The sequence below is a fragment of the Sarcophilus harrisii genome, chromosome 6, assembly GCF_902635505.1.
Source record: "Sarcophilus harrisii chromosome 6, mSarHar1.11, whole genome shotgun sequence".
In the NCBI taxonomy this organism is placed as follows: domain Eukaryota; kingdom Metazoa; phylum Chordata; class Mammalia; order Dasyuromorphia; family Dasyuridae; genus Sarcophilus; species Sarcophilus harrisii.
Genome location: NC_045431.1, coordinates 191,619,454 through 191,642,781, shown reverse-complemented (window position 1 = coordinate 191,642,781; position 23,328 = coordinate 191,619,454). Strand labels below are relative to the sequence as shown.

The 23,328-nt window shown below is 34.3% G+C and overlaps 1 protein-coding gene across 1 annotated transcript in view; it reads right to left on the bottom strand.

Annotated features, from left to right (window-relative positions):
* ATRN (attractin) overlaps positions 1 to 23,328 on the bottom strand; it is a 222,722-nt gene that overhangs the window by 99,019 nt on the left and 100,375 nt on the right. The window contains exons 14-20 of the mRNA XM_031943544.1: positions 20,143 to 20,264; positions 18,813 to 18,951; positions 17,252 to 17,442; positions 13,288 to 13,507; positions 10,186 to 10,371; positions 7,635 to 7,868; positions 2,762 to 2,899 (exon numbers count right to left, since the gene is read on the bottom strand). Of these exons, the coding sequence (XP_031799404.1) occupies positions 2,762 to 2,899; positions 7,635 to 7,868; positions 10,186 to 10,371; positions 13,288 to 13,507; positions 17,252 to 17,442; positions 18,813 to 18,951; positions 20,143 to 20,264 (1,230 nt within the window). The remainder of the gene's footprint in view (positions 1 to 2,761; positions 2,900 to 7,634; positions 7,869 to 10,185; positions 10,372 to 13,287; positions 13,508 to 17,251; positions 17,443 to 18,812; positions 18,952 to 20,142; positions 20,265 to 23,328) is intronic.

Genomic DNA, 23,328 nt, shown 5'->3' with positions numbered 1-23,328 from the left:
AGATTTCTAAGAGAAAATAGATGAGAAGCAGAGTCTGTCAAGGATAAGTTTGTAAAGGATGTGTCTGGCATTTCTGCTTGTTAAAACATTTATAATTTCTCTGTGCTCTAATACATGGTTGACTTTATAAAGGTGTCATAAGAATTACCTTAAAAATATAAAATACTAAAATGAAGATAATACCGAGATTTAAAATAATGTAACTTCATAAATGGAAATTCAGCTAGCAATAAAGAATACCAAAGAAAAAAGTCCCTAGACCAAAAGAATTTAGAAGAAAGTTTTACCAAGCTTTTAAAGAACTATTAATACTTCTATGACATGAATTGTTTTCAAAAATTAAGAAAACATTCTATCAAACTAGTTTTAGGAGACAAATATAGCCATCATACATAAATCAAAAAAAGATAAAGCAAAAAGAGAGAACTATAGATCATTAGCATTCATGAATATTGATTCAAAAATCTAAAATAAAAATTTGGCTAAAAAGATTACAGAATTTTATTTTTTTTAATTCACCATAAGTAGGATTTATATCAGAAATGCAAGTTTGGGCCACCTTTATTTATTTATTTAAGTGATGGCTTTTTTTTTCTTTCCCAAAATACATGTAAAGATAGTTTTCAACATTCACCCTTGAAAAATCTTGTGTTCCAAATTTTTCTCTCCTTTTCCTCATTCCCCTCCTCTAAACAGCAAGCAATCCAACATATATTAAACAATTCTTCTAAACATTATTTCCACATTTATTATGCTGCACAAAAAAAAAATCAAATCAAAAAGGGGAAAAAAATGAAAGAAAAAAAAGCAAGCAAACAAAAAAGGTAAAAATACTATGTTTCTGATACACATTCAGTTTGGGTCAACTTCAGAAAAATTATTAATATAATTAGCTAATGCTATTAATTGATATCACATAATTATCATATTGAAAGCAAAAATACACCAAAATTACATTATATTTGAATCAACAGTTTCATAAAAAGATTTTGACAAACTACAAGCCTCCTTTATGCTGAAAACCCTAAAAGTAATCAATGAGATTTTATTAAGCAACTATTGTGTGTCAGGCACTCTTGAATCCAGAGGAAACAAAAACAAAAGGAAAAACACCTGATTGAAAATGTTTTCTCCAAAATCTAAGTGATTTTTTTTAATTGTTAAAACTGAATAGCATTTTCTCAAGTCCCATCCTCCTTGACATATCTGCAATATTTGACAAGGTCAAGCACCTCACTTCTCTGGATCAGGACTGCTTTTGTGTCACAGAATATTTTGATAGTCTGATGAAGTCTATGGACCATTTTCTCAGAATGTTTTTAAATGCATAAAATAAAATACATTTAATTACAAATAAAAACAACCATATTGATATAGTTATTAACATATATTAAAATATATCTTAATATAAATATATGTGTAAATTTTAAAAATTCCTAATTATAGGTTAAAAAACCCTGTTCTATTCTCTCTTTCTGTACCTCTGCATTACAGTGGTACTCTTTCCATCTGTCTAATCAGTTCTTCTTAGTCTCTTTCACATGATCATCCATGTTTTGCATTGTGTATAATAGCTAGCATTTATACAGTGCTTTTAAGACTGACAAAGTACTTTATACATATTTTCTCATTTAATCCTCACAACAACTTTGGGGGGCTAGATGCTATTATCATTACCATTTTTTAATATTGAGGAAACTGAGCCAAACAGGTTTAAGTGATTTGGTCAGAGTCACACAGGTTTGTTTTTTTTTTTTAAAAGATGGGAGGCTGGATTTGAATTCAGACCTTCCTGATTCCAGTTCCAGTGAAGGACTCTCATATACTCTAACTTGAATTTCAAGTGAAAAGCCTCAAATTCTACATTTACCAGCCCTCTAAACTATTTTCTTTATCTGGAATGACGTCTCAACTCCTATCTCTATCCAAATTCCTATCTAACCTTTTAAGGTCTCTCGTTTCATATTTCTTTTATCAAGTCTTCCCTGACCAGTTCACATCATATTTATCTCCTTTGCTTTTAAATCTCCAAGACTATTAGAGTCATGAGCATGAAATATTCAAACTTAAAGGGAACTGCAATGGTCTATCACTTTGTCAGAGCTTCTTAAGAGACATAATAGACTAAATTAACACCAAGATTAATAAAGACATTATTAGCTTTACACACCACTGGCATCGCTACAGATACTAGGTAAGGTACCATTACATCTCCAGGCATCTCAGACATAACTTTTAAGATTCTCAAAATGTATGAGCCTTTTTCTAAGTTACAAAATCATACTTTCTTCCTGCCTTACATTTACAGAGCTTGAAAAATTATTTTCATTTAGCACATTCTATTTTATTACCAGTAACAGGAGGAAAAATATGCAATTAGTGAAGTTCTAGTGTTCTAGTGAAACATTTCACACTCTCAAGAAAAACAGTACAGCATTTAAATTTGGGGGGCACAGGCTTATGTGAGTAATATAGTTAATATGAAAACAAAATAGAATTCAGCCAATATTACTTTTCAATTTTATATATTAACAAATGAACTGTGAATGCTCTTTCTCCTGCAAATATAAAACTATTATTCCTTCTATACGTTTAATCTTCATGAATGGGAAAACCTATAATGGTTTAAAAGTATACTAAAAATAACAAATGCTTACTAAGAAATGTAGCATTCATTTGCCTTGTCCACTTCAACTTTATAATTTAATAAATACAACATTATTAATTAGATTTGTATTTAACAAAACTAGATTTCACTTACGTTGACATGTTCCTCCATTAGTAGGATCACCATAGAAGCCTGATATACATGTCTCACAGTGTTTGCCAGTTGTCAGATTCTCACACTTTTCACAGATGCTTTCATTGACACACTTACTATGTCCATTACATTGGCATGCTACAGAGAAAAGAAAAAAGAGATTCAGGATAATAACAACTTCACAGCAAAGTTGCAACAAGTCTTCTTTCAACAACATAGCTATCTGAAGTAACTTACTGGACATACTACTTGTCATGTGAACAAAAAGCATGGCATGATGGACTAGTTCATCAAAAAAAAGGATCCAGCCTAATTACCATAAGGAAAGATTTAAAAGAGAAAAAAAAAACATACCAAATGTAGCCTTTATCTGGATTGGTACTTAGCAATCTGAAGAGACTGTCATCTCATACTACCAAATGCCAAGAGAAAAAGTGGAAAAAGATAGAATTTGGGCTCTGTAAGCAGCTGAAGAGCCAATACATGGTAATGATGATTGGATAATTAAATTATCCAGACATCTGCTGAAGTTCTGTTGGCCAAAAGACTATTTCTTAGCTTGCCTTCATGACAGTTTCAACCTTCAAAAATTAAGGAAAAAATTAAATGAGGTGTCATTCTATATCTTATTCTTACCAACAAGGAAGAATTTATTGGTGGGATGGAAATGATAGGAATGCTAGGAAGAAAATCAGTCATACAGTATTCATTAATCACCTGCTATGTTCCAGGGACTGTGCTAAGTACTGGGGATACAAAGAAAAATGGGGGGGGAACTATTTCCTGCTCACCAGTCTAATAATAGAAGAGGTAACATGTAAACAAGGATGCACAAATAAGATCTACACAGGATAAACTGGGGGTAGTGTCTCACAGGGAAGGCCAGATTAAGGAGGTTTGGGAGAGGATTCTTGCACAAAGCTGTACTTTAGCTGAGACTTGAAGGAAACTAGGGAAGACAGGAGGCAGAGAATTCTAGCCACAGGGACAGTCAAGGAAATTGCTTGGAGTCAGGAGATGGAAGTATCATGTAAGAGAACCAGCTAGGGGGGCCAGAGTTATGAAGGGCTTTAATAACCAACAGAGGACTTTATTTGATACTGGAACAATAGGGAGTCACTAGGGTTTATCGATGGAAGAGGTAACTTAGACCTATTCTTTGAAAAACTTTGACAGCTGAGTGGAAGATGAAATGGAGTGGGGAAAGACTTGAAGCAGGGAAACTAACCATTAGGTTATTGTAATAGTCCAACTGCCTAAAGAGAATAACATGGATGCACAAGGAGCTCACCAATTGACATTTTAAAAAGGCATAAATGCACAAGGAAACAACAGTAGGTAATAAAGAATGAATAGAGAAGCACATAGCAATAATGTCAAAAACACCGAGTGTAAGACTGAGCTAAGGTAAGTAAGAAAAGTTAATGACTGTTTTGTTTTTTAGATATGCTGGAGAAAAGTAAAGAAAAAAGAGAGAAGGAAATCTATTCTGAATAAATGAGATACTCTTTTTTTGTTGTTGTTTTAACGTGTAATTAGAGAAAAATAAAATATTATTTTAAAAAGATCATAAAAATCGGATGCCTTTCTTTTCTTTCTTTCTTTTTTTTAAGTTTTTTATTTTCAAAACATTGGCATGGATAATTTAACAACACTGACCTTGTGTTTCAGATTTTCTCCTCCTTTCCTGCAACCCTTCCCCTAGCTGGCAAGCAATATATGTTAAACATGTTAAAATATATGTTAAGTCCAATATGTATAAACATATTTGTACAATTCTCTTGCTGCACAAGAGAAACCAGATCAAAAAAGGAAAATGAGTAGGAAAACAAAATGCAACTGAACAACAAAAAGAGTGAGAATGTTATGTTGTGATCCACATTCAGTTCCTATAGTACTCTCTCTGGGTGTAGATGGCTTTCTTCATCACAAGATCATTAGAACTGGCATCAATCATCTCACTGTTGGAAAGAGTCACATTTATCATATGATTAGAAATAGTTTTAATTTCTTCATCTGAAAATTGTCTGTTCACAAAGAGAAGATCTAACTCAGTTTCAACTGATCAAGGATGGACAGAAGCAGCTACACCCAAAGAAAGAACACTAGGAAATGAATGTAAACTGCTTGCATTTTTGTTTTTCCTTCCGGGTTATTTATACCTTCTGAATCCAATTCTCTCTGAGCAACAAGAGAACTGTTAAATTCTGCCCACATATATTGTATCTAAGATATACTGTAACCTCTTTAACATGTATAGGATTGTTTGCCATCTGGGGGAGGGGAGGAAAGAAGGGAGGGGAAAAATCGGAACAGAAGTGAGTGCAAGGGATAATGTTGTAAAAAATTATCCTGGCATGGGTTCTGACAATAAAAAGTTATTAAATTAAAAAAAAAAAAAAAAGAATTTTGACCATTAAAAAAAAAGAAAGAAAATTGTCTGTTCATATCCTTTGACCATTTATCAATTGGAGAATGGCTTGGATTCTTATAAATATGAGTCAATTCTTTACATTTTAGAAATGAAGCCTTTGAGATATTACCTTCTTGATGGAAATACAGCTGAACTGTTCAAGTGTTATTTTACTACCATTTTTCCAGGGGGAAAAAAAAGCCTAATTGAGGTGACACAACCAATATAAGCAGAAAATAAGATACTAGGTGTCTCAAGAACTAGAGGTAAAAAGGACTTTGGTGGCCATCTAGTCCAGTCCCTTCATTTGTACAGTAAGGAACTAAAAACCAGAGTTGTGTGACATGCTCAAGATAATATATACAGCAGAATAGGTCAGAATGTGAACCCAGATTCTTTAAGTCTAAAATTCTTTCTACCATAAAATGCTGCCCTTGATGTAAAATAAACTACATTCCCTAACCCTAAATGTGCTGGCAGATGTAACTGGATGTAACTGCCAAGCCATTGCTAATAATCTTTGAAGTTAGTAGAGAAGGAAAGAGTTTCAGGCAAACATCCCAATTTTCAAAAGAAAAAAAGAATTGAATCAAAAACTATAGGCCAGTAACTCCAATTTCAAATCCTGGGAAAATTCTAATTATTAAAAGAATGGATAATGAACAGATATAAAATGAAGTCTTAGCTACAAAAACTCAGCATAGCTTCATCAAGAACAGTTCCTGCAGACAAATCTAATTTCCTTTTGACAAGACTACTAGACTAGCAGACTGGGGAATGTTATACCCATAGTTTAGTTATATAATAGTAAAGCATTTGACAAAGTTTCTCCTGTTAGACTTGAAGACAAGAGAGATGGGGGATTATGTGATCTTAGAATGATAGATTCAGAGTTGAAAGTAATGTTAGTGACTATCGAGTCTTCCAAGTGATCACATGATAAAGTGACACATGACAAAGTGAGAACAGGAAAAGTTAATTCACTGATGATAAAGCTATCACATCTAAGTCCTTAATTTAACAACAAATCTAACACTGTTTCTACTGCAGTCCTGTCTCTACTAATACCATTAGGTAAATTCAAAAATGGCTTGATTAGTTAGACTTGAAAATTAGCCATTAAGAGTTTGAGGTCAGCTTGGAAGGGTTAGAATAGCCAGTGCCCAGAGATATATACTTGGCCCCATGCTATTTACCATTTTTGCCAATGACTTGGATAAAGGCATAGACAGGCAAGCTGGCCAAATGTGCAGATGGAGGGCCAAGGAGAAAGAAAAGGGTTTTGGAGAAAACATTATATGATAAAATAAGATACAAAGAGATCTTTAGCCTTTTGTCAGAGTCATCTAGGATGAATAGGGATAAATATCAAGTCTTACACTTTGACTTAAAGAAAAACTTCATAGTTACAATATTAGGGATATGTAAAAGAAATCTTCAAATAAAATGTGAATAACACTTTGGGGAGATAATGTAGAGGGAAATCCTACTCATCTACAAGTTGGATTATGTAGTTTTGGGCAACACTTTTTATTTTTCTGAAAATACTGAATAACAAACAGAAATGATTATAAGAGACAAAGGATTTTACTCAAGTAGATTTCAAACTAGTCTACAATAAGTTTCTAATAAAACTGAAAGTTATGGATACATGCAAAAAAATCCTTCCTAAACTATTATACAACAACACATTCTTAAACTTTATATACCATTTTTAATAAAAATCAATTTCTATTACAATTAAAATAGATCATTTTCATGGTGGTTGATGTTTTGGATTTTTTTGTCTTTTGGAATCCCATCAAACTGAACATAACAGCTCCCATAGTTTGTCTATCTCCTGGGATTTGGAGGAAGGGAAAGTAAGAAGCCTTTATATAGTACCTACTTTTTTTTTTTTATCTTCACAACAATCATGTGAGATAGGTACTGTTAATAACCTCATTTTGCACTTGAGGAAACAATGAAAAATAGAAATTATTTTTCCAGGATCATAAATAGTAAGTGTCTAAGGCCTGATTTTAACTCAGGTTTTCCTAGTTCCGGGCTCAAAACTCTACCACTGTGCCACCTTGCTCACTTTAAATACTTTGTGCTTGGTGGTGATTTTATTTTAAAAAGGTTTGATCTCTCAAAGGATTACAGCAGCATTATTGATAGAATATTACCTAGAGAAGACACAATAGAATTCATCTTGCTCATGAAGAAAATATGCATAAATAGAGAGGAAAAATTTTTTCTACAAAAAGGCAAACTGAAGTTCTTATTCAAATGGATCATCCCTTGTCACTAAAGGAAACCAATTTTAATGAAATCAATTCTCCAAAGTTGAGTTGAACCATTCTTCCATTACCAAATTCTAGATAAGTAACATTGCTTTTATATTCTGAACTTTTCAAAGAAACAGGATAAGGAATGGTTTTTTGAATGAGTTAACAACAAAGAGAATGCATATGTTACCTGGACATTGGATGAAAGACCAGTTATATCTGTTGTCTTCTAAACACATGCTAGAATTAAGAAGTGGTTGTGGATAGTGACTCCCTGTTGCTGCCTGGAATGGCATCTTCACTGGCCCTTTGAAGGAGCCTTCGATGCACTTTCCCTTGCCAGTGTTGCTCGGATCAGTACACCAGCCACAACCAGGTTGCTCCAAACAGTGACCACAAGTACAATAACCAGAACAATTCTCCGCTATAAAAAACAAAACAAAACATCAGGTTACAAAAATTCCCACATGATACATAGTAAAAGGTGCTTATGGTGAAAAAGAGTTTGTTTATTTATTTGCTTTTAAACAGATCAGAACTGAACAGGACTTGGCAAAAAGCTAGAAATTGTTTCTAAAAATCTCAAGAGAAAACTTTTAGAGCTATCAGAATGTCGAACCTTAAAAAAAGGTTACCGATCAATATAAGCTATTTCATTTTACAACAAAGGATATACCGATCCACTAATTGGGAGTGACTTGATCAAGATGTTAAGGGTAAGTAAAGGGCAAGCTGAGAATGTAAACCAGATATTCTTATTGTACAACAATTTTTTGTTGTACCTTTTGCTATCTCTTGTCCATTGTACTCACACAAAAAATAAATTTCCCATTAGGAAATTATGTAATTGTCTTTTTTTTTATACTAGAAGGAATATAAAAGATCACTAAGGCTAATTCAATCATTTAGAAGATAAATGAATCCTGGCACTAATTAGCCTGATAATAAAGAAGAGTCCAGACCAGAGACCAAGCTCTTTTTGCTTCTGTCCAATGATTTCTCCACTCTCTCTCTTATTCGCTTTTATTGTAATTATAGGCAAAGAGCCTTTTCTTAATCCTGAGTGCAGGGAAAGAACAATTAGTTTTAAAGAAAACTAAACTGTTTTTTTTTTTTAGATCTCAGAAGAAATGATCCAGTCTCCCACGACCTTCTCTTCTGACATTAAATTCCTTTAGTTTTCCTCATAAACATAATTTACTTAGTCTAGTTTTCTTTTCATCCTTCCCCATGTTCTTAATGTGTCTTACAATTACACTCCTCAGAAGTGTGGTAGGAAGTTTAGCAAAAAGTCTGAGAATAGAGGATATTCTCATTACTCCTACGCACTATGATATTCTTTCTATCTCCCAACTCATCTAGCTTCTTACTATCTATCCTATTATACAAATATCACCAAAACATCCAAATCTAAATTTATCTAGTGGAATAAAATTATCTTTCATGAACATTTTCTCAGCTTACTTTCCTACTGTCAACCAATGTATTAAATGTTACCAGAGTTTATCAACAAATCAAAATAAAAGTTAAAAAAAAGATCACTGTCCAATTGTAACTTAAACTTTATTAATATTCTTAAAACCTTGCTGGAAAACTACACTGAAAAAAATCTAAGTTAAGAAAATCTTCCCCAAGAGAGAAATCTAACTTAAAACTATATTCTAAGTAAGAGGTCAAAGATTTAGTGGGGAAAAAAAAAAAGATATGACATTTTCATAAGACTAATAATTTCAAGGTTGGAAGAATATACCAAAATGATAGCACCATTAATTTTAAGTAAAAGGCATAAAAAAAAAAACTACTTAAAAAAAAGAATTGTAAAACAAAAAAGTTATTGGTTAAATAAATAAAACATGACTTGTTAACATATATTATATTACCATTTTATTTTAATCTGCAAGTAAGTTATACGTTTGATAAGTTGACAGTCTTCAAAGCCTTTCAAGGACTATAGAATCTGTCATATCTTATGCTTCAATGGTATAGCCTACCAGAGTAATCATGGGGAATCATACAGGGAGGACTTCATAGAGGTTTATTAACACATGGAAAACCTCTATCACTTTTAACTGATTATAAGAATATAATTAGTGATTAAAAAATTAGACTTTTTTTTCTCTGAAATAGTCTGCTTTATTTTCAAGAAATCTACACCAACCAGTGTTGGTATCCCCACCATTACTGTAAGGTAAGGCCAACATAATGCTCAGGGCAACATAGCTAGTCAAATGGAACTGACAAATTTCTTATCAAAACTTACCCACTTATTTCACAAATCCCTGAAATAATCACAGACCTGATAATAGCTCCTTACTGTACTCTGCAACCAATTACATACTCTACTCCTAAACCCTAAAATATATGAGTCCTAGACTTATATATGATGTAGACTATTCACTTAGTGGTTTTATTCTGCTATCTTTCAGATATTTATCCATATGGGACAGGATGCCAATCTAATAGTAAGCTTCTACAAGACAGGAATGGGACTTTAGGGTCATATCTGAACAATAACAACATAATTAGATGGGGAAGAAGACCTTCAGAGGCTAACAATCTTAATCTATAGTCGTTATTTTGCCCATAGTTGGTTTATGACTTCATATGAATATGTATTCATACATATACCTACATATACTTCTGCCATACCCTCCCACCCACACACATACACACCCACACACATCATATATGCACATGCTCTAAGCCAAGAGTTCATTTTATAAACTAAATACATTACTTACGGGGACAGCTGCTCATGGTATACCACTCCATACACTGGCCAAATGGAAAAGAGGCCACATAAGCATTTGAATCTACACATTGCTTCATGTTACTACACCACATGCACTCTGAGCTGCCACTGGTACACTCCCCACACATTGTTCTCAAGGCACAGGGAGTACGACACTGTTTGGCACTGTGATTGGCTAAATGAGGAAAAAAAACAAAAAACAAGGAAAAGTACATCAGTTCTAAATTTGAAGCTTCTAACATTTCTGTGGGAAGTTAAGCTCTGGACATGTATTTTACTGTCCCAATTTGCTAAGGTCAAAGGAAGGCATTTTCAAAATGTGCCTGAGGGATGAGAGGTGAGGCAAGAAGAGAGAGGAGGGAAAGGAAGGAGAAAAGAAAAAGAAGCAAGGGAGGAGGAAGGTTGTTCTGGAGTAGGCAGGAGTTTTCAGTTATAAAACACACAGTTACCTAATCTATCAACTGATAAAGGAAGCAAAATGATACTACACACAACCAAGAGAAACTTAAGTAGAATACATCTTTGGATTCTGTGTACTTGGAACTTCTATTGAATTGATTATTTTCTGGCAGGTTATTAGAAGTAAAACTTTAAGAAACAGAACATGTGAAACTATAAGTAAGGAGAGAAAAACATTTATATGTAGCACAGAGTCATTATATATTTAACTTTCAATAAAAAATTAAGAATGCAAAAGATATGACTTAACTGAAATGTTGCTATATACCTAAATTATATATCATTAAATTTAACCTAGCCATTATATATATATATAGTGTCATTACCTAGGATCTAAAAAATATTATATATATATATATATATATATATATATAATACCTATATTTATATGAAACAGAAATAATGAATTCATTCAACAATAAGGTATTCTGAATAAATATAATTTTATGTCTTTTTAGTCATTTTTCACACACGCCTGACTCTTCATAATCTCATTTGGGGGTTTTCTTGGCAAAGATATTAGAGTAGTTTGCCATTTCCTTTTCCAGCTCATTTTACAGATGAGGAAGCTGAGGCAAACAGGTCTAAGTGACTTTACTAGGATCACATGGCTAGTGGCTGAGGTCATATTTGAATTTGGATCTTTCCAGGCCCCTAATATTTTACCTGTTGTACCACCCTCTTTTTTACACATAAACACACAATTTTTCAATGAAGACAACATTTTGATTGTAATTTAGCCTTTTCTTGATTATTTAAGAATTATCATTATATCATTAAGAATATCACTTCCAGTGCTTAGCAAAGTGCCAGGTGCATAGTAAGTATTTAATAAATGGCTAAATAAATGGTACTGATTGACACTTATTATTTTATGATCAACCTTCCTCTCACCCCTGTTAGAACTAGGGGAAAAGGCCGAGTCCATTTATAAATCCAATTGAACTCCATAAGACAGAGATAAATCCTTCAACCTTCTAAGAGTCCCAGAACAACAACAGAGCGTAATCATGCATGAGTGCATTTGAACACTCAACCTGGCCCTGCAGTACCTGTTAAAACAATCTCCATGTTATCCTGGTCTACTCAGCTCTCACTCACCCTACATACCCAGTTGCCAAATCTTGCTATTTCTATTTCTAGTATAGAAATATATTCTTTTCTCACTGCTCCCATCAAAACTACCTGAGTTCAAGGCCCTCATCTCTTGCTTGGACCACTGCACTAACTTTTTAGCTGGTCTCCCTGCTTCAATTCTCATTCTACTTTATGTATACTCTACATGACTTTTCTAAAGTACAGGTCTACTTTTGACACCACACTTCTCAACTAATTCTGATGGCACCATGTTACCTTTAAGAAAAGTTATAATATGGGGAAGTTAAGTGGTGCAGGGGATAGAGAACCAGTCCTGAAGTCAAGAGAATCTGAGTTCAAATCTGTTCTCAGACACAACACTTCCTAGCTGTGTGATTTTGGGCAAGTCACTTAACCCCAATTGCTTCAGAAAAGGAAAAAAAAAGTTATGATGTTTTCTGCTTGTTTCTTAAAGTCTTTCACACTTGGGCCCATATGTCCCTCCCTTGCATCCATACACTACAGTGCAGCCAAAGCGTGTTTTTGCTGCATCTCACAGCATTTCTGCATCACTGCTTTCACTGTCTTCTTTACCTGAAATGCCCTACCTTCAACCCTCACCATCTCTTAAAATCCCTAGTGCCTTCTCCCCCAGAATAATCTATATCCACTGAGCATGCATATTCTCTCTTCCAACTACACCCTATCTTTCAGGAGGAACTACTCACATTTGTCTTAGTATCTCCAGGGTCTAGGAACAGTGCCTGACACTCAGCAAGCCCTTAATAAAGGCTTAGTAAATGCTTACTGATGCATTGGTTGATTAGTGTAACAAGAAGTGAGGTGACATCCATGCCACCAAGCATATGAATAGGAAGTTAATGAGGGCGTGTATATCTATGAATACACACACAGCCCTTTACCTCTATCAGTCTGTAAGTTTCAGGAGAGTTTGTATTCATTCTAGATTTTATATCTATCTCAGTACTGAGCACAATATATTGCAAATAACACAATCAAAGAATCAAGATTTTTTTAGTTGGATTAGGATTAGATCGAATAGGTTTAGTTGGATAGGATTATCAAGGGTCACCCATGCAAATTCCCTATTTTATAGATGTAGGGAGTAGGGGTAAAAAAAAGTGAATTCACAATGGTTACAAAGGTAGTGAGAGTAAAAGAAAGGATTTAAACATGTACTCCATCCCCAAATCTAATATTCTTTTTGATGCAACAGATTAGTAAATACCTAGTCAATATTTTTTGAAGAATATACACACATACATAATATACATGGAGCCTATATATACATACATATATTCGCTCTCACTCCATCTCCCTCTCTCCCCATCCCTCTGGCTCTGTCTCTGTTTCTGTCTCTCTCTCTCCTCCCTTTCTTCCCCTCCCCTCCCCCAGAAGGACAAAAACTACTTGAAGGTAAAATATGGGGTCTTATTTCTCTCTGTAGCCAATAGGCAAAGTCCTCCACAGAATGGATACTTACTTACAGAAAAAGGGGAAGGAAGAAGGGAGGGTTAATGAATTGCTCACTTACCAGGCCTTTCACAGATACTCCCATTAAGTGAGCTAATACAGGTTGCAGCCTTCAAGCCTCTGGCATTAGGCTCTGACAAGATTCCGCAGAATCCAGCATCACTTGGTTCTGATGGCAGCCATTGAAGTAAGCTATTTGTAAATGGGGACATGTCTTCCCAGCACCAATATGACACATTGATCTTCCGAAGCCCTACCCATGGGGTCAAGGTTGTTTTGGACTATAGATAAAGCAGACACAACCATTATTCCATCTTATCTCTGCAAAGGGAAGGTTGATAGTCAAATCCCAGATTCTAATATCTATAAGAGACACTTTCAACAGTCAAGCGATATCCCCCATAATAGAGGCAAATAGATTTAGACAGAAATGGAAAACTGTCAGTAGGGCTTTTGCGCTGTATTTTACAAAAGACAAAAACAAGGATCAAAGTAAAAAAAATGTAACTTTTCTACATAAAACAGACTTTATATTTCCAAATTGCTGCCTTTTTTCTGGGAGTAAGTGGATGGGAGGGAGAAAGAGAGTTGTCATTAAGCATGGCTAAGAGAAAACTAGTTCAGATAATCCACTCACCCAATAAGCATTTTAAAATAACTATTATTTGAGTGATGAATATGGAAACAAGAATTGAAATGTTTAACCTATATTGGACTGCTTGCTGTCTTGGAGAGGGGTGAGTGAGGGAAAAAAATTGGAATACGGTTTTGCAAAGATGAAAACTAAAAACTATCTTTGTATATACTTGGAAACATAAAATACTATTTTAAAAAAATACTGCTTGCATAGAACTACTTTTGTTCCTCTGAATTAACTGTCACAAAGTACAAGGTACATACAATTCCTGCCCTCAAGGAGTGAAAATTAAGGTGGACAATAAGAGTACGGTTATCAGCTAGAAAATAATTTCAAGATGACATGCACCATCTATAGAATAGCATGAAGTGAATTGTAGATATAAGTTCTAAGGAAATAAAAAAGTAAAATAATATTATTTTTATAGTTAATGAGGAAAGACAGTGTAGGAAGTGAGTCTTATGGTGAAATGTGAAGAAAAAAAGGACACAAGTGGTAGGAAAAAAAGGGAATTTTTACCAGATGAAGGCAATAACAAGACAAGGGAGTATAAAAAAGCAGATGCAAAGGACTGAATGATTAGATAGCATGTAATTCAAATTTGACCTTATAAGTAAAAACAAGTCACTGTAGATTTTTAAACAGGGAATGGATATAATGAAAACAGTATACTAAGAATATTAGTTAATGGCAAGAAGAATTCATCCATTAGACCGAGTATTAGACTTGATGTAGAGGAAAGATCACTGGATTTAGTAGATATAGGCTCAAACCTTAGCTTCTCCAGTTGCCACCATTTTGTAGATCAATTTCTATCTATGAGCCCAAGTTCTATATGTAAAATGAGAAGATTAAGATAGAACAGGCATTCTTAACTTTTTTCTTTTGTTATGGACCTATTTGGCAATCTGGTTAAACTTAGGTATTCTTCAGAATATTTTAAAAGTATAAAATAAAATATACTGGATTACAAAGGAAACCAATGATATCAAAATACAGTTCAAATTTCTTTTTTCTTTTTCTTTTTTTGCTAAGGCAATTGGGGTTAAATGACTTGTCTATAGGATCACATAGCTAGGAAGTGTTAAGGCTCTGAGGTCAAATTGAAAGAAAAGGTAAAAACTAAGATTATAGGGAGAAAAAATTAATAGGCTAATGGTACCTTGAAAGGAATGATGATTTTTCTATTGTATTAATAACAATTATTTTAAAAGATTTTTTTTTCTTTTTACTACCTATTTTAGACCTGTAGACCTGTCACTCAGTCTCTGAAGGACATTGCTGATAGATGAGATTGCCCAAATCTATCCCTCATTAATTGTTCACCAATCAAGGCTGATTTTCACCTGCAGGACTACTTCCTTTTCCATATCCATAGTTTTGTTTTTAATTATCAAGAGGAAACCACTGACCATCTAATCTAATTAATCAATTATAAATTACTCAGAAACTCTGTCTCTTGGGATCTTCATTTATCTCAATCTCAATTAGTTTAAGACAACTACAAAGTTTAGAATTGGCATCAGGAAATAGTAAAGTAATTAATAATAAGAAAACATGAATAATTAAAAAGGACTATTAATACAGGATTAAAAAAAAAAAAAAACAGCATTTCTCAAAAATAATTAGCTGTTAAGACTTCCAAATAGCCATGTGGACAGAATGTGAGATCATAAGATGAAGAGGTCTACAGAGATCTTGTCCTTCATTTTGTAGGTGAGAAAAATCACAAATGATCCCTGTGTGTCTCTGGTGTCACTCATCCTTCCTGTCACTGATAAAAATCAATGCATAGCTATTGATATATAACAGCTTTTTCTTCAAATGTTCTAGACCATAAAGCAAACTGTCCTACATGATTAGGAAACAAGGCTGGAGGTTCCTAGTCTCTTCAGTGAACAAAGGACCAAAAATAAAGAGGAGGAAACAAAGAGGGGTATAAAGGTAGATATTATTCAATGATGAAAGAAAGGGGATTTTACAGTTGAAGAAAGGAAAAGGACTTAAACATTCAGATCTCAGTAAGCTAAGGATTTAGCCAAACCTATGGCTAGGTTTTAAGTTAAAAATAGGAAAATCTACAAATCAAGTCTTTTTATGCTTTCATGGTTTTTGCTTTATTTTATTTATTTAAAGAAAATTTAAACTTTGTCTCTGATGAACTCAGAGAAAATGGGATTTAATGCACACTATTTATTAAAATGCTCCTTTTGGCACTGGAATGTTCCTTAAAAAAAATTTTAAAAAATTGTTGTACCTTCAAAAATATTTTAATCATATCTAGGGTCAGGGCCAATATAGGAAAAATTGGGATCTGGGAAATATTTTGCCTATAGATTATCTGTCCCCTTCCCCTGCCTGAGGTAACCAGTGTCTTCATGCTTACTTTCTTCTACCCTTACCCCCTCAAATCTGCCCTCTGGTAGTTCAGTGAAAACCTCTCTGAAGGGGATTTGAACTTTTAGACACAGAAGGACTACTCCTATCAAAAAGGATAAGTTACCAAAGAGATGCACTTTTATTTTTAGAAATGTCAATACTAGAAGCAGAAATATGAGGCACTGGGACATATACCTTCTGTTTGTTGTAATGAGATAATCCTTCCCCCTTCCCCTAACCTATTACAAGGATGTGTGAGGTGATTATTACAGTCTCTGCTCAGCCAGACTAAGAACCTGCCATGCTTTTAACTTTTAAGAGGTTAGCATCATAGCTGCCTTCTTCTCAATCTCCATGGCAACTGCCAAACAATGATAAAATGTAAGCTCTACAGTCTGATCTTGTTAAAAGAAAGTTTATTCCTAGAAAATTAGTTAATTGGACTATCACTGCATTAAAGTTTTAAGGGAATGGGATAAAACTCTGATATGGAATTTTAGAGCACTAGCCAAGAGGATTTGGAGAGAAAGGGTGAGGGAGAATAGGATCAAACCTTTCTGAGATAACTTATAGCATTTGGTTTTCTCTGTCCCATGTAGAGCAAAGTACTTAAGGAGCTTCTTATCCTCCTGAATCTTGTCTCAAAAGTAGTACTGCTACCCACTATAGAAGTCTAAGAGAGCTTTTAATTTAAAAAGCTCCAGATTAGCTCAATATAAGAGATAGGAAGTAACCCACCATCTCATCTAAGAGATCTTAGCATATAAAAGTCATCATCTACCATCCAAAAAAATGTGAATACATCCTGATTTATGTATTAAAAAGTCAACAGTATTTAAAAGAAGCACCACATGAAGGAAAGTATCAAATTAAAACATGAATAAATTGCAGTCTGCTGTACAACCTTAAAAGCTGAAGTAAACCACTCCAATTTTCCTGCTAAGACTCTTCAGATTGTCCACCTCCCATACCCCAAGCCAGTGCATGCAGTGGATGTCCCAAAACTCACCAGAGATTGTGCTGATTGCATTAAGCGTAACTGTTTAAGAACAAACTCCACCTTCTTCGGGGTAGTGAGAGAAGCCAGGAAGGCATTCATGTTCCTGCAGGCCAATTTAGCGTTGTCGTAATTGTCTTTGGTGGTAGTAATTTTTAAACATGAATTTCCAACCAAATGCCAGCCAGCACCACAGATATTTTCTTGTGTTTAAAAAAAAGGGGGGGGAGGAAGGTTTTACAAATCAGGCAAAATTCATTCATTTTCAGAGAAAATTTTGGAAAAACTTTACTTTGAGTAATGTGTTTTGAGATAGAGAAGAAAAGTGGAGAAGGACAATAAAATTTTAAAGAATAAAAATAGGACCACCTTACCCCCCTCTTTCTTCCCTCTAGCAATATCTGAAGCCACTATCAAACTGTAATTGTTCGGCCCCAATTTTCAAACAAGCTCAGGAGCAAGTCAACTTTTTTACTATAAAGAAATATGCTGTCTTCTATACAGAAATAAGAGAAGATAAGACACTCAAAACTCTGCTCTCTGTCCCCTAGATTTAATAATTTTTGGTTTATCCTGCTAATGTTTTCTATGTATTGGAAAAATCCAATTTGAAGAACTTAATATTACTTGCTTCAAAAAACAAAACATGCACGCACGCACACACACATACACACACACACACACACACACACACACACACACACACACACACAAAACCCAAAACCCAAAACCAAGCTATGTTAGAACTCAGGTCAATCTGGGGGAGGGGGTGGGGGGTAACAGGTGAAAAATTGGAACAAGAAGTTTGGCAATTGTTAATGCTGTAAAGTTACCCATGCATATAACCTGTAAATAAAAGGCTATTAAATAAAAATTAAAAAAAAAAAAAAAAAAAAGAACTCAGGTCAGAAGAACAATGGCATCCAGATTTATCCATCTGGTCCATTGCATAACCTCAGGTGTGAAGACTGGCCACAAAAATCCCTTTTCTGAATATTTTAGGAGAATCTGCTGAAATACAGAAGCTCAAATATCAGCCAGAATAGTCTAGAGTTTTTAGTAAAATCAAATGCCTAAAGAAACTAGATTAACTAATTCTCAGGATTCCTAAACTTTTAAGCCTATTATACCTAGTTTCCAGTATTATTGGTCTATATATACTATATATGTATAGTATATATATATATATATACACTATATATACTTTTTAACAGGTAATGCAGAAATTGTGGGAGTTAGAATAAGTGATGCTATAATTTTTTCCAAAGAAAAATAAACAGCTGTACATGTATAACCTATATCAGATTGCTTACTGTCTTGGGATAGAGGGGAAGTAGGAAGGGAGAAAGAAATAAACTGGAACCCCAAATCTTAGAAAAAATAAATGTTGAAAACTATCTTTACATATAATTGGAAAAATAAAATACTATTGAATTAAAAAAAAAAAAAGAAATACAAGAATAAATTCGTTCTTCCTCTATAGTTCAAAATAAAATCTAAGGGACAAGGGAAATATCTAGGATTAAGTTCAGTGTATTCACAGGCAATGAGCTATTGTCACATCCTCACTTACCAGGCAGAGCAACACACTCTTGATTCCTGGGTTCCCATTGGCAGTTTTGGTCCATGGCACAGCTCTTACAACTTGTTTTTTTGTTACAGTAATACATTGGATTATCCTTTGGACAATTCTCATATTTGGAAATAGAAACCTAAAATACAAATCAAGTTTAAGCATTTTCCTAAATGTCTGTTCATAAATTTAATGATTAGTATATAATTCTGCAGAAATCATAGTCTAAAGAAATGGATGAGGACAGGGGAGAGAAGAAGATGTGTCAGGAAGAGTAAATAATAAAAGAATCAAGAAATGGACAGGATTAAGTCAGAGCACAAACAAAAACCAGAGACTCAGGTCCTAGTCTTGGACCTGTCATTAACTTGTGTGAAAGACAATTAGTAACAAATCAAGTCACCTTGCTGATAATCAGTTTCCTCACCTAGACAAGGAGAGATTTATTTATTCATTTATTTGGTGATGTAATTGGGATTAAGTGTCTTGCCTAGGGTCACACTATTATTAAGTGTTAAGTGTCTGAGGCCAGATTTGAACTCTGGTCCTAACTTCAGGGCCAGTACTCTACCCACTGCAACATCTAGCTGTCCCCAAGGAGAGGTTTAAACAAGATGTTCTTTAAAGTCCCTTCTAAATCTCAAAGGCATGCTTCTATGAAACACAATATTTTGGCCACTCTTATTTTACAAAATAATATTTTAGTTTTTCATTAACAACCACCAAATGTCATATATCACAGCAAAACAATAAATATCAGATCATCTTTATAAAGGTGTCAGGTCCTCTTCTCTATTGCCAAAATACCCTCTAAGTCTAATTGCCAAACTGGTCTTCTTTCTGCCCTCCACTCCATTTCCCCCTAACAATCTACCATATCTAAATCTAGCAAATATTCCAGAAATATATGCCTTTCTTTCATCTGCCTCATGGAATCTCTCTCTTCTTTTAAAATGCTACATATAATATTAATATTTCATTTCACAAAAGAAAAAAAACAGAAGAGAAGGGGGAATAACTTGCCCATAGCAAATACAACAAAAAATAAGATTCAAATCCAAGTTTCTGACTCCACAGCAGCTACTGAAACTAAGCTCCACAGTTGACAGGGATGAGACAAAAATATTTCCCCTGTAGAAAAAGAAACCTGGGGAATTCAAAAACACCTCTCTGTGTCTTGCACATTTTTAAATAACTTTAGTTTTGGCTACAATTCTACCCCTATCAAAGCAGATACACTAGAGTGAAATCTTTTACCTTAAGAATGTTTCTGCTGATGTGCAAACCTGAAGATACTGTCACTGGAAACAAAGGGATAGGAATTTCTTACCTGGCCTTCAGTACAGTTGCTGTTCATGGAGATGCAATGATCATTACACCACTGGCAGTCATTTGTATTAGCTGTACAGCTGTAACAGTCTGTGTGCTGATCACACTTGTCATGATCGGCAGCTAGTAAGAAAAGAAATTAACTACAGATTGTTCTGTTTTCCTGACATATAGTCACCATAGAAGATTAAAAGCTTTTTCCTATAATTCAAACAAAATTTGGCCCAAGAAACTTCACTACAAATTTGGAATTTTTCCTTCCTTTCCAAGAATCTGAATGTTTTCCCCACATCTTTTATATAAGTAACCTGAAAATTTGTACATTTAATTTAGGTAGTTTGTATTTTCATCTCAGACAAGTTCTGTAACTTTATCCTTTTACTTCAGTGTCAATGGGCTAATTCACTTGATTTTGTTCATCTCAATTCACTTAGCAACTACTCAATACTTATAGATATCTAAAAAGATAATGAGGGAATGAGGGAATCTAGGTTTTTTTTTTTTTTTTTTTTTTTTAAGGATTTCTTTTATCTGTGGGTTTGTGTGATTTGTCTCAGTCTTCATCTACAGTAATTCCATAAACATTTAGGTGGAAACTCTGCACACTGTAGATTATACTGGTTAGCCTCAAAGGGGGAGTGTAATGTTTTTTGTTAGTTTTCTTGAGGTCTTGGAGTAGCCTTCCTGTCAGTAATCACAATAGCCAGGTGTTAAAGTCCAAAGTCCAAGTTCTTTATTGCCTTCTTGCCTGGGGCCAGGCTAGCTTTCTTGAAGGCCTTCTGGAGTCTTGGTTTCAGTGGAGAAGCAAAGAAGGAGAGCCTACCACCACAGTAGTGTGAGTTGGAATGAATGAATCTGTCTCTCAGTCCCTTCCGAATCTGTGTCTGGCTCTTCTGAGTCTGTCTCTGTCTCTGTCTCCAAGCTTCTAGGTGTCCCAGGAGAGCCACCAGGAGCCAGAGCAAAGATGGAATGAATCTCTTTCCTTAGCTCCAGAGCTTGAGTTCCCACCTCCAGTCCTTTGTCTTCTCTGGCTCTGGCTCTGGCTGAGGCTTCTAGCTTATATGCTCTCTTATAATTACATTATCATAAGTGTGAATCTTGTAGAACTATATTAAGTACTAAGTACATGTATTACTGAACTAGAGAACTATTAAGCACCATGCTAAACTAGATAACCATTGTCTTTATCAATTACACTGACTTAATACCTTGTAAGAATCCTTGTTTCAGAGTTTTGACCCATAACAGGGGAGAAAAAGATAGCATAACTTAAGACGATAACAACAAATGATGTATTTAAAGATGGGAAGATATGAACAAAAAAGGGAAGAAGCCATAACATGAAGAGACTAAAGATAAGAGAAAGAGTGAGGATAATAGTGGGATCAATTTGCCAAGGCAATTGGGAAAGGATGGGTCCAAGGGCATATAAACAGAGGGTGGCTTTTGCAATAAAAAAGTGACCTCTTTGCTAAAAAATAGAGGTAAGGACACAACTGATTAATGGTCAAGGATATGAAGAGAACAAGAAATCAAAGCTACCAAAAGTCATATAAAAAAATGTTCTAAATCACTAAGAAAAGAATTGCAAGTTAAAACAATTCTGAGATACCCCATTGCATCCTTCAGATTGGCCAAGATAAGAAAAAAGGAAAGAATCATTGACAAGTTAGGATATGTGAATAGGACTGAATATTATTGTGCTGTAAGAAACAATGAAGAGGATAGTTTCAGAAAAATCCAGGAAGACTTACCTGAATTAATATAAATGGAAGTAAATAGAACCAGGAGAATAATTTACAAAGTAACAATAATATTGTAAAGATAATGAATTGTGAAAGATAATTAGTAACTTTGATCCACACAATGACCTACTACAATTCCAAAGACCTTATGATAAAAAATGACATTACGCCCAAATAGAGAATTGAAGGACTCAGAGTGCAGACTGAAGCATGTATTTTTCTCTTTCATGTCTCCCTCACCCCTACCCTCCACTCTGGAATATAGCTATAGGGAAATACATTTTGTATGGTCATATGTGTAATGGGTACTTTATTACTGCCTTCTCAATATTTGGGGGATGAGAGAGAGGGTGAGGAAAAAGGAGAAGGAAAAGGAAAGGGAGAAGAAGAAGAGAGAGAATTTGGACTTGAGAATCATATTGAGTAAAAATTTTTAAAAAGAAAACAGAATGAAAGAATAGATGACAGGATTAGATATATGAATGATTTTTATAAGATGAGGAGGAGAGAGAAATAGGGAGCTCTCAGCGTGGTCTCAATTTTTTTAGTGAATTGTGAAGCAAGGTTATTACTGAAAAGGTGAGAGAAGAGAGTCCTGTGATAAGCTTAATGAGCGATGACACTTTAGGAAGGAGAATGACAAATCAATGAGAGAGAAACAGAATGTTTGCTTTGTTGGAGTGAGTGCCCAGTTGAGATTGATATATATTTGTAGTGGACCCAATCAATGTGCGCTCATAATTTTTTCCATTTTCATTAATAGCACATAAATAAGAAAATAGGGAGTTGGATAATGAGAATAATCCAGGACTGGGGCTTTGACAAGAAGTGATCTGTGATAAGACAAGGCAGAGAGGGATTTGAGAATGAAAAATAATGAATAGTTAATTTGGTTCACCACAGAATTGAGATCGAGAATGGAATGATAGGAATGGAAGGGGTCAAAAGACCAAGGGAAAGAAGGAATAATAAAAATTTATGGATCAAATAAAATAATTTCAGGGTTTGCAAACAAGGAAGTAAAACCTTGTAGGAAGGTGGGAAGATAAAGAATATGATCATCTCTCTAGATATAGTTGAGGTACAGTTAAGAATTAGGGCATGGAGATGAGTAGATTGAGGTATGGGAAGTTAAGGTATTTGAGGGAGGATCAATATGCACAATAAAATCTTCTAGCCTGAGGGCAGGATATGGGGAGATAGGAAAACTATAAGTCAGGCATTTAACTCAGTGAAGAGGGAACATAATGTCCTGGGAATCTATAGTGATAACAGACACCAGGATTTAGATTGAGTGATAAATATGGATTGAATAGACCTCAAAGGAAGAAAGACTGTTTAATGAAGATGGTAGAGGAAGAGTTTGGTTTCTTTTCTTTTTTTCTTCCTTCTTTTCTTTTTTGCAATTGGAGTTGTGTTAAATGTCTAAGGCAGCATTTGAG